The 15,618-nt window shown below is 32.1% G+C and overlaps 1 protein-coding gene across 4 annotated transcripts in view; it reads left to right on the forward strand.

Annotated features, from left to right (window-relative positions):
• Positions 1-15,517, forward strand: part of Ctbp (C-terminal binding protein) — an 82,003-nt gene extending 66,486 nt beyond the window's left edge. For all 4 annotated transcript variants that reach the window (XM_071775121.1, XM_071775149.1, XM_071775131.1 and 1 more), the window contains exons 7-8: positions 2,363-2,540; positions 6,586-15,517. In XM_071775121.1, the coding sequence (XP_071631222.1) occupies positions 2,363-2,540; positions 6,586-7,099 (692 nt within the window). In that variant the 3' untranslated portion in view covers positions 7,100-15,517. The remainder of the gene's footprint in view (positions 1-2,362; positions 2,541-6,585) is intronic.
• The last annotated feature ends 101 nt before the right edge of the window (positions 15,518-15,618 follow it).

Genomic DNA, 15,618 nt, shown 5'->3' on the forward strand with positions numbered 1-15,618 from the left:
GTGTAACAAGTGAGGTAAGATGAAAATTCCCGGGTGCGATTACCGCACTCGCCTTCGGCTCGTGTGTAAACTCCGCACCCGGGAATTTTCATCTTTACACACGACTTACACTCCCTATTTTATGTTGCAAGTGCCTGAAAAGTGGTCTATCACGCACGCGTAGCGTGCGTAATGGGGCACTTTCCATGCACGTGTTGCATAAACGTTTTTATCGCGCTCACTCGCACGCTGCGGTTCTCCGCGCGCGAGCCGAGAAATCCTATACAGTTTATAGCATTCCCCGGGAAATTCTACCCCTGTTTTATATACAATTCTTTAAGATTCGGTCAATTATTTCCCGAAAAGTTGGAAAAATTTCGGATACCGGTTACAAAAAAGATCGGTAACGAAAAATTATACACTTCATATCACTCCCCGGAAAATTCTACCCCTGTTTCATATATAATTCTTTGAGATTCCGTCAATTATTTCTCAAAAAATTGAAAAAATTAGAAAAACTGGTTTCCAGAAGATCGGTAACAAAAAACTATACACCTTATAGTACTCCCCGGGAAATTCTACCCCTACTTCATATACAATACTTTCAAAATCAGTTAGTTTCTAAGATTACCCCGAACAACAGTACAAACGACAGTAAATACGACTTTTTTTACTAAATTGCGTGTAGCCACTAAAATAAAAGTTTAAAAAAATATTTCTGATATACAGTCTTAAAGTTTAAGACCCAAGCTACAACATCCCATAAGTTTTCTCAAAAAAAAAAAATTTTTTTCTATTACTTTTTTGACTTTGAAAATAGAGAAATTTTCATATTTTCTAGTTCGACATTTATTTTTATATACTTTTTTGAAAAATACACCTGCTTAATATTTTGTGTTTTAAATAAAACATGTATCATCTTAAAGTACATATTTTCAGCTTTAAAAAACCCTGTTATTAAATTTCAATATCTATTTCCTAAGCAATAATATCTGCAGTCAAACTTGTTGATCAATTTTGAAATAACGAACTTTCAAGAAAACTATCAACTTTGAGGTCCCAACTTTTAAAAAATAAATTTTTGTAATTTTTTTCACTTATTGCATGTTATCAGCACATATTTTAAGAATATAATGCTTTAATTTAGAAGTAAAAATCTGCAAATTTAAATAAATGGCAATGATATTAGTAAAATAAGTCAAAAATTTTACATCGCTTCTCTTCAAAATTCGATTTAAATATACTCAAAATGCTTTCTCAATTTTTCTAAACCACTTGAAAATTAGTAAATTACGTCTACTTTCAAATGCTTTTTGTAAAATTTGATTCTATCGATCCAATCAAAAGTTACAACTTTTTTTAAAAAGTGCGCGCGCGCCCGCGTACTCTGCAGGCGGCTTCACACGGGACGGCATCGACACACTTTGAAGCGTTAATTAAAAAATTATTACTCCTACACATATTAATATTAAGAAAACTTTAGATATGTTTCTTTAGTAAAATTTTCTCCTCTTTCGATTGGCATGGTTTATTTTTTCATAAAATTAATGTTTTTTTAGTTATATTAAAGAAACCGATTTTTCGGTCTTTTTTGTTAAATAAAACATTTAGCACAGGGTTTACGTTGGTAAACTTTTGGGACATGTTTTCTGAAACCCAAAAGAACACTTTCCAAAAAAGTTTACTCTTCGAGAAGAAATTTCCAAGTGTTTTCCTACATTGACTGGACTATAAGTAAATCACGGCTTTTCAATAAGTTTCAAATTATTATTTAACAACACCTTACTTTTAGGTTGTATCTAATCTTTCCGTATTCATCAATGGATCGTTTAAGTTTTAATGAATTAGCTGATATTTAAAAATAAAAATTTTTAATTTAAGAAATAATTAAGAAAGAGGGATGTCAAGCGGATTCTAAATTACGATTTTTGAACATAAAAGTGGCTATAACTTGGAAACGGCTCATTTCCGGACCTATGTTTGTATGAACTTTTTTGCTTATTTTTGGGTCCCGAATCACCTCCCGAAGTAGAATAGGCGATTTTTCGGACATCCTGTATATAATATAGTATATAATAGTATATAATAGTATATTTTATACACACACACACACACACACACACACACACACACACACACACACACACACACACACACATATATATATATATATATATATGCACATATTTTAGATAAAATATCCAAAATTATATTCTGCATATTATGATCTTAGTTATTTTATTTAAAAAAATTGATTAAGAAATACGATTAATTAATTTTCACTGTATTATATATATTTTTTCTGAAAAACCGTCCTATGTCATTAAATTCAGATATATATCTGATTCTTTTGATCGTCGATTTTGCAATACATATTGTACAGGTCCATTGAAAGATGCGCCCAATCTTTTGTGCACTCCACACGCCGCCTTCTACAGCGACGCGAGCTGCACCGAATTACGCGAGATGGCGGCAAGCGAGATACGACGGGCGATCGTCGGACGCATACCCGACTGCCTACGCAACTGTGTGAACAAGGAATACTTCCTTTCCTCGACTGGGTAAGCGCCCTTCCTCAGCAGGCTTTGTTTGCCTGTCTCTCCCTGCCTCTTGAATAATAATAAAGTCTCTTACAATTTGTTGAATGAAAAGAAAAAGACGTAGACGGATATTTTTATATACGTACATATATACATATATATATATATATATATATATATATATATATATATATATATGTCTATATGTATATATGTATATATGCAGGTTATATGGTCGCAGTATATTATATTCACATGATATTTACATTTCCTCTCTCTTCTTTTTTCTTTGATTGCAAACCACCGGGGGAAAAGGGATACAGTGTCTGTCACGAAATTGATCAAATTCATGCAAAAAAATTGTCTATAAATATGTATTATATATTTTAGAAATATGTCATTTGTATCTTTCTGAGATACCGTAAGCTTGAATGTACTAAGAATGTATCATTTGTATTTTTTCTGATAACGCGAGCTACAAAAATTTGTTTTTATACATGTGCCTGCTCTCTTCTCCCTCCTTATTGTATTAAGGCTCCTGGCCCCTTGCTACAACGCTGTTTTAAGTTATGATGTTAGAAAAAATGATATGAATTTCTTTTCTTGCACAATGTACAGCATGCTACATGACGTACTGTACAAACTGAAGGAGCATGTTTCTGATGTTAATTTAAATAGAAAATGTCCTATAAACATGGATCCAGTTCAGAACGATTATTCATTTATAATTCTATCTTGCTCGGCCGAAATCACTGGATTTCATACCTTTATAATTTTACCATTTGTGGGGCCATGAAAAATTTAGTATAGAAAGATTAATATTCGAGCTGAATTAATACATCGTATTAATGACACGTATGAAGAAATAAGCAACGATCGTGATATTCTTCATACGGCTATTCCATTTAGATCGCACCATATTGTACATTAATACCGAACAATGTCAATTTGAACAATTTATGCGAGTTTTGTGTTTTTCTTTTTAATAAAAAAAATTTATTTTAAAATTGAGCCATCATTTGTAAACTTTAAACACTTATAGATGGATAACCGTTTCGAATTGGAGACCCACGTTTATAGGACATTTTCTATTTTAATATATATATTATCAGAAATATGCTCTTTTAATTTGTATAGTATATCATGTAACACCCTGTATATCAAAATAAATTAGTTATTTTCTTTATTTTGCAATCAATATAAACAATTATAAATTTAAATTGACTATTATAAAGTTTATTGTTACTGAAGATATGGGATATACGTTTAGATATTCTTCGAAATTGATAGAGAATTTAAAAAAGTTTTTACCAATTTTTACTGTATTCTATCAATTTATGTTCTCGAATACAAATGGTGACATGCGACAAAAACTAATTTATTTTGATTAGTGTGTTTGTATGCATGCGCGCGTGCATATATGATGAGTGTGCAAGTGTGTGAATCGGATGAATGTATGTGAGCGTGTTTGTGGATTAGTGAATGGGTGTGCGTAAGCATATGTGTGGATCCATATATAAGTGTGTGGTTGCGCGTGTGTGTAAATCGGAGGCGTGTGCGTGCGTGCATCCGTGCGTATAGATCAATGATGAATGAATTTGGATATGTATAGATGTGCGCGCGCGTATGTATTTTGTAAAAGAAAAAGGTTCGTACAAGTTTTTGTTTTTAATCGTCATAATATATTCCTGAATCTTAATATATAAAATATTACACGCTTGATGAAAAATTAAAATTTAAGTTACGTATGTAAAATTCAAGTTACATATGTAACGTTGATCAGAAAATTTGATATATTGGGTTAACAACGTCATAATACCTTAAGATCGATCGAAGAGAGCGAGAATTTTTGTATTTAACTTGTATTTAATATTTTACAAATTATTAATATTATTGTTAAACGTTATTGCATTTAAATATATACAATTTTGGAAAAAATAAATTAAATTAACTTAAAAATCAGAATTGAAAATTTTTTAGTAAAAACTTTGAAAATTTTATGTTTGAAAATTTATATTTAAATAAGCGCGATTACTTTAACTTACTTTTATGACTGTCTTTATTGTGTTTATATAAAAAATATAATTTTAAATTATCTTAAATCTGCATTGAAGAAAATTGGGATTATGATTTAACCCTCTATAACACCATGTAACTTTGAAGTCACATACGTATATATCTGTATTATTCCATTTCTTTGCCATAACAGCGTAGCATCTTATTCCAATTTGCAAACAGTTGTTTTATAATAAAAAGTTTTATTAATTAATTGTTAGTTTTATCAAAAAATTAATGTTTACTAGTTTCACGTTGTGTAATCTTGTTTAGGCACGAAAAAAATATAGAAAATTATAATGATTATAAAATTATGAAAAACTTGTAAGCACATAATATTTGTTAAAAAATATGAAAGGATTTATAAAACGATCTAAAAATCAACTTTATTTTTTCAAAGTTGTTTTTCTAAAAAAATTGTGTTTTTCCAAAATTATGTTTCAAATCTGATCAAAGTTTATATAAAATAGTCTAAAGCCTTGTGTCCACGATACTAGAAATCGCTCCGAGATCTCGGACAGAGAACAAATTGATCAATGCGATTGGTTAATTCTTTCTTTTCTCCGTCCGAGATCTCGGAGCGATTTCTAGCATCATGGACACAAAGCTTAATAGATATAATAATACAGATATGTGATTTGAAAGTTATATGACGTTATAAACGGTTAAATCATAATTCCAATGCAGATTTTTCTTCAATACAAATTTAAGGCTCCTGGGTAGTCACCGCGGCCATATTGGATTCTTACTATCGAGGCGAGGAAAACACCTAATTTTAAGTTGCGGTATTTTCCGAAATAAAAAGACATTTCAATAAAAAATCACAACAGATCGTTTCAGCACACTTCAAAAATTGACCGGATACTATCCTTTTCCCTCGACAATAAACAAACAGCCATAAAACGAAGCCTAAACATACGGAAAACAAGCCGTTTGACGACTATCGAAAGGAGTGGTGAATGTTCCTTCCGCATATATATTTCTTGCAAATCTTACCATACGGTCAATTTTACGAGTTTCACGAATACGTTAAACGTTAGAGCACAAGTACAGAGCGAATAATAAAGAAATATACCGCAACTTAAAATAAGGTTGTCAACATGTCACAAGACAGAATTCTCCATTGGAGAGAGTGAGAGGAGAGAGTTCTTATTTCTGCCGCGACGGTACGGCGCTACCGTCAACACAGAGTTCTCGGCTCAGGGACCAGGAGCCTTAAGATAGATAATTTAAAATTGTATTATTATTTTTTTTATGTAAACATGACAAAGACAGAAATTTAGAAAAATGGAAAAGATTTAAGAAAAATAATAAAGTAGAGAAACTTTTTGCTGTAGAATATAGAAAAATAAAAGATTAATTTTAAAATAAGAATTGTAAAAATAAATTTAAAAAAAATAAGTTTTCGAAATGTACAGGAGGATAATCCAAGATGGCGATAATAAGAAGAAAGAGCCAGGAGCCTTAAATAAAACTATAATGGCAAATAGCATTCTTAAAATAGCATTGGATCAATTTCGTGATGAGTAACACTGTATCTCTGGTAATTTTTGCAGAAACGGCTTTTCGAGCAGATGTTAACTTCTCTTCTCTTCCGAGTGAAAGTCCGAAAGCGATCGTGAAAGTCGAGCGTGACAAAATCTGTCGATGCGTGTGTGTATAGAGTGTAAAGACTAAGCGCTTAGACGAGACTTATATAGAAAATGAACGAAAGAAAGAGAGACAAAGAAAAAGATGATTCCGTTCTTGGGAATCTTGATGACCTGTGTGTGTGTTCTCACGTTCCTGTTTCTCGTTGGCGAGGAACGATTGCTACTCTACCTAGAGCACACCTAGAACGCCACCTAGAGCGTAACGAAATCACACACAGAGTCACAGAAAAAGAAAATTGGAAGCTACTCTACACACTACAATAAAAGCTACTCTACTACATAAGTACTGAAAAAAAGTGGCGCGCGAAATTTTCAAGGTCTCGCCCATGATGTTGTTTTTCGCTTTCTCTTTTCTTCAGCAGTTACCCCGAGGGCATCAACGGCGGATACTATGCTGGGGCGCTGCCGGTACAACAGACGGCGCATTCGACGACTCCTCACGATACTGCGCCCCCACCCCCGGTTCCCGGTGCCGGCGGTGGGCACTCCGTCGTCGGCGGCGGTGGCGGTGGTGGCGGTGGCGGAGGTGGCGGCGGCGGGTCCGGCGGTGGTGGGGGCGGGGGCGGTGGGATCGGCGGGCCCAACTCCTCGTCCTCGTCCGCCGTAACGGTGGCGGGGGCCGCGGGCGGCGGGGCCGGCGGCGCGGGAGGTACGGGCGGCGGGCCCGCAGGGCCGCAGGGCCCCCCTGCCGCGGTCGGCGGCGGCGGACCCTCGTCCGCCGCGGGCGTGGTGGGTGCGGCCGCCGCCGGCGGACCCGGCGGCGGCGGTCCCGCGGCCGGGGCCCCCCCCACCGCCGGACTGCCCGGTCTACCACACAGCATAGTGAGCGAGCCCGACCCCCGGCCGAGCCCGCCCGCCCCGAGCCCCCGTTGACCTTGAATAATATAACAACCCTCTGATAACGCGAATGAACCACCTAGCTCCTTTTCCCAACCACCCCCCAATGCCCCAGTCCCCCCAGTTATACACTTGACTTGAGCTGCTACGCGACTACCACATCAGCACTACTACATCAGCACCCCTAATTTTCTCTCCTATATGATTTGATTGAATCATTTTATCAATCAACTGGAAGTAATTGCTATTAGTACTTCTGAAGCTGGGAATATTAAGGATGATGATAGCGAAAAACGGCCGATACGACTGCCCCATAAAATCTGTCCGCTCCGCTGCTTCCGAGAAATTTTAGAGGGAGTTTATGCTTGAGAGAGATTGAGAAAGATAGATACGTAAAGAAGGAGAGTAAGAGTGAATGGAAGAAATGCCGAATTCGATTGAATACACATTAGTTAATACGTGCTCTGGTGTACACTAAAGACTTATACACAAAATGTACGATATAAAGGTACGTACATGAACTTGCATAAAGGCTTAGATGCAGATGATTTATGTAAATTTATGTGTAAATTTATACATAAATTGGCATAAAGGCATAGCTGCTTAGATATTGTACGTAACGCATAATTTAGTCAGATTGGGCAAGAAAGATACACTTGGCATAAATTATGACATTGTTTAATTGAATAAATAATATGATATTGAAATAATTTAGTAAAAATCTCTTATTATATCGACATTTTATTAACAAGTCGATTAATAATTACATTTTCTAAATTATTTTTATTATATCCATATTACAATCGTATCAATTCTTTTAACTGTTGCATGCAAAGAAACTTTTTTGAAATTACTGACTTGCGCGCAACAAAATAAAAATACATTGCACATAATTACGATATATTTCTTTGTCTTACCTTGATATTAATTGGCATAAAATAATAACAAGATGAAAGACTTACTTGTTTTCAGAAAAATAAAAATAAAGATTGTAATGTTCAAAGATATTTATTACATTTATAGCAAACAGTGATTATTACACTTAAAATATTGTATCGCATATACATCTGGTGCACTTGCCGGCTCACTACTGTGCATATTCTTATTTAGATAAAATAATATCATTAATTCAAAAATCATGAAAACGAGGAGTCATACCCTATTGAAATTGAACATAAATTTAAATATTTCTGTAGTACCTAATGTTATCTCAAACAATATTTTTACTCGTCTTGAAAAGTATCATTATTAAGGGCCGGTTGTTCCAACCTGTTGGTAAGCTAACTAATAGTTAAATCATATGTCTATCTTTGTCTAATGTAAAGGATAACAAAGACATATATATGATTTAACTAATAGATAGTTTATCAACAGGTTGAAACAACCAGCCCTAAATGACTATCTTAATAGTAGATTTTTACGAATTATTATATTGTTTATATTTAAAATTTATTTGTTTATTGTAAATTTCTCAATCCTGGCATATATAGCTAAATGCATTAAGTGATAACATCACTCTAGAGGCCCAAAATAGAAAAATTTTTTGTAGTTAAAAAAAGTAAATAAAAAATCTATTTAAAGGACTTTATTGTTAACATGTCTTAAAGTGTATGAAACAATTTTTTATTTTTTAAATGGAGCTAGAGCATTGTAAGTGTAAGCGTTTCTTTGCGGGAGCTGCTCCGGGGCTTGCAGCATAAGTGCCGCAAATGGCGGCACTGGACCTGGAACAAAGAACCAAAATTTTTCATAATCTGCATGATAATAGCTAGAGAAATACGTAGGGGATTTTTTAAATATTGTTTTTCACAGAAATGGCAAGCATTTGAAAAAAAAAGTTGTTTGAAAGTTTCAATTAACTTTTTTTCACATGCTTGCCATTTCTATGAAAAACAATATTTTAAAAATTTCTTACGTATTTCTCGAGCTATTATCATGCAGATTATGAAAAATTTTGGTTTTTTGTTCCAGGTCAAAATTTGCGGCACTTATGCTGCAAGCCCCGGAGCACTTTCCGCCATAAAACACTTACGCTTACAAGGCTCGCCGCCATTTAAAAAATAAAAAATTGTTTTATACACTTTGTACAATAAAGTCTTTTAAATAAATTTTTGATTTACTTTTTTTTTAACCACAAAAAATTCTTTTATTTTTGGGCCTTTAGAGTGGTGTTATCCCTTAATGTTTATTTCTCAAAGCGTTTTAATTTAAAAATGTGGATATATATATTGCTCGTATTATCGATCAAAGCTCTTGTGTTATGTTTTTACTTAAGTAAGTTAATGTGTAATAGGCTTTATTTTGCATCAGCACGCACAGGTGCATCCAATCAAATTGGCTAAAAAGAAAGAGAGAGCGTGCGTGTATGTATGTGTGCGCGTGCGTGCGTGCGTGCGCGTGTGTGTGTGTGTGTGTTTTGTGAGAGAGAGTCTGTATAGGTGAATAAAAGCAATGCGTGAGAGAGAAAGAGAGGGAGAGAAAGAGGGAGGGGGGGAGAGAGAGAGAGAGGGAGGGAGGGAGGGAGGGAGGGAGGGAGAAGAAATACCGCATGCGAAAGAAGTACAGAGAAAAGGCAAGAAGTAATGAGTAGAAAAGAGAGAAAGGAAAGAAGCTGCGAAAGAAAATTGTGTACTTGTGCATGTGCGTGATTTTGCGTTCGCATTTTTTGTATTTGTAGAGTCGCACGGATAAGAGAGTGCATTTTCATGTAATTTGATGTAATTTTTGTGACAAAACCAAATACAGTTGGACAGAGTATAATGATGACGGTATAATGAAAACAGTTGGTCTCTCTCGCGATCTTCCGATTCTAGTAATTTTATATGACATTTTGTTTGGTTTAGGCGCGCTCTCTTTTGCACTCTCTCCTTACGAGAAATATCTGAACTTATAATAAATGAATGAGAGAATATAATTACTTGGTAAAAATATATTATTAATTAAATAGAAAGGAGAAGAGATGTATTAAGTTTCGATGAAAATGTGTATTTGGTACAATAATAATAACAATGTAAATGTATTAGGTTGATTATAACAAAAAGAAATAAATTGTTCGTTTTTTTCTATACGAATTAAAACAATAGTAATTCTTTTTTATATAATTCTTAATAAAATAATTTTGTTCTATTAATTCTTAGTAAATAATTCTGTATAAAACTGTGAATATTACTTAAAAAATATTTTTAAAGACAAATGTTCTTTTTTTAATTGAATAATTGAGAGGAACAAATAAAACAATTCTGTCGAAACAAGAAAGAAAAGAAATGAACGAACTTTGATCAATCTAATACATCCATTATACTGTGAAAGTAATTGGTGTTTGTATAAAGTCACCGATGATTCTGTAAAGTCAGTAAAATAGTACTTGCATTATAAGCATAATGAAAATTTAAAGTTTAAAGTATACTTATATTGGTGCTTAGCAATCAATGTTTAATTTTATCATCATTAGTACATAATTTTCAAATATACTTATTGATAACTGTTTAAATTCTCAGATCATTAATGGAAATATTTAATTGTTACATAAATAACAATTTTGTTAAATTACAGGTGAATATATAAAAAAGACGCAAGTTTCTTATATTTATTAAAATAATCAACAAATAATTTACAAAGTTACATTTGAAATTTTATATTTTAAATGGCATGAAATCAGTAATTTTGCCACAAAATATCTTCACGATTCTCAGATATATAGAAAAGAAAAGTCTGCAGTTAATAAAGATAAAATGTATCAGGTTGATTAAGACTTAATTTTTTTCCTGTTTTGCCTTTATCTTCTTTTTGTTTAATGTAGAAAAGAAATGAACGAATCATGTTTAGTCAGCCTAATATATACAGGGTGTTTGGAAATTTAACCGACCAACTTTCAGAGATTGTCGGAGACACTATAAGGATCATTTTTTTGCAAATGGACTTGGGGTCGAAAACGTGTCGTTACATCACTACTGCTTATGAGCGATGTCATGCAGGAGAGTGTCTTAGAGCAGGTGCTCGAAGTGTCGTCTCCTGTGATCTTTGCACAGACGATAGCGCCGAACCGGCGCAAACACGCTGGGATCATCCTTGATTTCACCTTGCTCAGTCTTTTGCTGCTGACATTCTCGACGTGGTAGTGATGTAACAACGTATTTTCCAACCCAGGGCCCATTTGCAAAAAATAATCCTTATGGTGCCCTTGACAATCTCTGAAAGTTTGTCGATTAAATTTCCGAGCACTTTGTATAAATATATATACATGTGTGTGTGTGTATATATATATATATATATATATATATATATATATATATATATATATATATAATGAATTATTGTTTTTTGAATTATTATTTTAATTAACTAATAACAGATATAATTTAGAAGAATGAAAGGGAGGATGGTGCAAAAAAAGCGCGATTGAAACGAACAAATTAGAAAAAGAGATACTTCATGAAATTGAAAGTTCTGATACATAGATGATGATCTTTATGATTACACACAATCTTAAGAATTAATAATAATTGTAACAATTTTTTTGTAATTGAAACTATATAGGAAATTGAAAAATTTAGTGCGAATGTTGAGCAAATTAAGCAGTTCTTCCTCATTGTGACATCGAAAGAAAGGAGTTTATTGACGACTGTTGCAACAAAAACAAAGTATTGTACACGATATTATGTTTAGCCTATTTGTCATGTCGACTTTTATTATAGATGATATATGTTAATTTCACCAAAATACAGTACTTTCTTCCAATTTTTAACTTAGATATTAATGAGCTATTCTCTTAATTCTGTTATTAATTCTCTTAAAATCTGGTTTATAAAGAAATATCGTATTGTCTTAATTTTCTTAAAGTCGATTCTTTTAACATTTTATGTTATCCTTGATTGTAGATGCGTCTTATAATAATAATATTCCTATCTTTATGTTTATTTCGAATAATTGTATTATATTGAATATTTTACATTTCAATATATTTGCTTAATGAATAAAAGAAGGAAAGAAAAAAGAAAGAATTTTTCTTTACACTCTGATTATTTACCCTAATTTTGATTAAAAAGCGATAATTACGAAACATTTTGGATATTCTTATAGAGTCATACATTAGTTTGTCACACTGTATTTGGATTCGCATTTATCGTTTCCATTTCTATTTTCCAAAAATAATTTATATTAATCAATAATAATTCTCCATGTAATATTAAATGCAATTTTTTAAGAAACAAAATTTTTTAAGTAGATTGTATTTTTTTAAGTTAAGAATTGAGACAGAAAATGTAGCTGTTTCGTAAGATACACTTTACATGAAATTGCTACATAAATATAGAAGGATCAAGGCATTACAACAATTCCTGTATCTGCGATAAGTAATAAAAAATAATATAAAACATTAAGAAATGTATAAAAATTTAAAAAAGTAGTAGGAAATATTACAATACTTGCACAGGCATTTGTTATCAAATGGAAATGAAATTATAGATAAGAATTATAAAAGAACGAGAAAAATTTACATATTTCTTATTGATATTTGAGATGTATCCGTAATAATGATACTATACCTTACTTTAAAGGACTGAAAAACAAAGGAATGAAGAACCATTTATAGCGACTTTTACATTTTTTCTTATTTATTTAAACAATTTGTTGATAAATGCCTTAACCTCCTAAAACGATGTATTTTTATCACAACTGAAAATTATATTGTCATAATTAGTTAATTATTGATAATTGGCATAATATCTTGGAATAGAATATTTTTTATCGAAATAGAAATAATTTGTGTTTTCTGAACAAGCATATAAGAATAAGTTTTTTTTTTTTTTTAATGAGTGGTTGATTTGATGTGAGCGTGATTGATAAGAAATTGCGATGAAAGTAAGAAAGTGAGAGAGAAAGAGAATGTTGAGAGGAGGAGGGGGGGAGAGAGAGAGAGAGAGAGAGAGAGAGTATACAAAATGAGTTTTATTAATTAATAATTATAACACGATTATTGTGTATGAAGTAAAGCAATTGGGATGTGTTATGAACACTTGAATATAATGGAGATGATACATTATTAAGAAAAAAATGAGAATAACCAATTTTCTCAGAAAAATTATGAAAATTATAATATGGTGATAATAATAATTGAATACAAAAAAATATGGAGACAATCTATTTTACAGAGACATATATCTCTATTCGGTTTTTTGTTATAATAATTTTTCAGTTCTGGCCTTGATTTTATCATAAGGTTCCTATTATTATAAAATCAGATTGCAATAGCGATAATCACTAATTTGTTAATTAACGAAGAATCTTAAAAAAAAAGATTATTAAAGCATTGGAATTAACAAATTGCTTTAATATATTATCAAATTTGCCAGAAATATTACAGGCAATTTTTGTTTTCAATTTTCAGCGGCTGATATGTCAGGATAAAAGAGATAATCTTCGTTATTTAACCCATTAACGGCCCATTTTTGATGAAGATTATAAAAAAACGTTTTCTGATTAATATAATGATATAGTAAAAAAATACTAATTTAAATTTCAAATAATTTTTTGTTTCAAATAACATGAGTCATTTCAATTTAAATAATTTCTAAATAATTTTAATATTTAATTTTCAAATATTAAAACATCTTAAAAAATATTTTAAATTATATATATTTAAACAAATATTAAATTTAAAAAATTTTAAATGTTACATGATTTCTAATTATTCGCTGATCTGAATATTAACTTCTAAAAATAAAAATAATTTTGATTTAATCGAGATTTTTGACATTAATTATTTATAATCCATGTATTATAAATTTTTCCACTTTAGAGAATATATATAAAAACCTGAGAGAATCTTTTGTATTAGTTTCTAAAAATTTCTTATATATGTTAAAGTTTATTTTTAATTAATTTATTATAATTTATTTTTAAAATTAGATTTTTTATATATCGTGGCCTTTATTGGGTTAAAAGTACTCCGAGTAAGAAGAAAGAAAAAGACTAGACTGAGTTTGGTATTCGTGGAAGCCTCCAGGATGCAACGTGCACACTTCCGCGATCAAGCCTTTGCTTCTCCGAGCGAGAAAACGCGAAAAGAAAATCATTCCAATTTCGACTTTAGATAGAAATCTGATGTAGTCTCAGATATATATGTATGTGTGTGTGTGTGTGTGTGTGTGTGTGTGTGTGTGTGTGTGTGTGTGTGTGTGTGTGTGCGTGCGTGCGTGTGTGTGTGTGTTTTGTGCGTGCGTGCGTGCGTGCGCGCGCGTGTGTGTGTGTGTGTGTGTGTGTGTGTGGTGTGGTGTGTGTGTGTGTATGCATGTGTGTGAGATAGAAATCCAAAAGAGAGAAAACATTAACATGGAATAATGTAGGAAGAGAGGATATGAGGGAGAGAAAAGAAAGGAAGAAATACAAAAGCATCACAACAAATATACTTTCATGCAAACACAATGTACGCGTGACAGAGATCATACACACATTTTTAAATAGAATACGCTACGTGCATAAAATACACGAGATACGTTTACTGCACGACAAGATGGTCCTGAATTAAAAACTTGTTGCTTCTTAGAAGAGAGTAAAAAAAGAAAGGAAACATGCAGAACCAACTCGTCTTGGTGTAGTCATATCCACATAACGTAGAGAAACATTATACATATTTTTTTTGCAAGAATATTATTACTTATAAATACGTCATTATATATATAAATATAAATAGATAAATACACACACCACACACGCGCGCGCGCACACACACACACACACACACACACACACACACACACACACACACACACACATATATATATATATATATATACACACATAATCTAGAAAGAATGAAAGTGAGAGAAAGCGAGTGAAAGGGAGAGAGAGAAAGAATGAGAGAGCGAGAGCAAAGCTATTCTACTTGAGAAAAAACTAAGAAGAGAGTTGTTCTCATTTATGTATAATTTTAATTATGAGGTGATAATTGTGAATTGACACGCACGAGAGGATTATTCGGAGTATTTCTTTTTCTAAGAGAGAAAGATGAAGAAAAAATAATTCTTGATATTGTGGAATTACAAATGAGCGAAAGTGAGCGAACGAGAGAGATAATAAGATAGATTGCTTTTAATTAATAATCAGTTTTTTTAATTAATGAGTTTTTCTCGTGCGAATATATTTGTATAGATAGAAGATTATTCTGTAATATTCGTTCTTCTTTTTTTCTATTTCATTTAATTTTTTGTTTCTCGACGAAAGAAAACCAACAGCACCAAAACCACGTGTCTTTGTTCATTGCGATTATAAACAACTAAAAAGAAAAACTATATATAAACAAAAGAGAAGCGAACTACAACAACAACACTATAAGAAGAGTCACCTGTCACTCGATGATAATAGAATAATTAATTGAGAAGGTGATGTCGAGATAAACGAGCAACATTATTATTATAATTATTAATAATTATAATAAATACAATATTTGTACAATAATATCGGCGTGATTTTACTTTGCGGTATGCTATATTGGATATGTTGCATTCGAATCTATTACTTATCCCAATTCATGCATGTTCTAATCTGGTCGATATATA

This window comes from Temnothorax longispinosus, chromosome 1 (assembly GCF_030848805.1).
Source record: "Temnothorax longispinosus isolate EJ_2023e chromosome 1, Tlon_JGU_v1, whole genome shotgun sequence".
Taxonomy (NCBI): domain Eukaryota; kingdom Metazoa; phylum Arthropoda; class Insecta; order Hymenoptera; family Formicidae; genus Temnothorax; species Temnothorax longispinosus.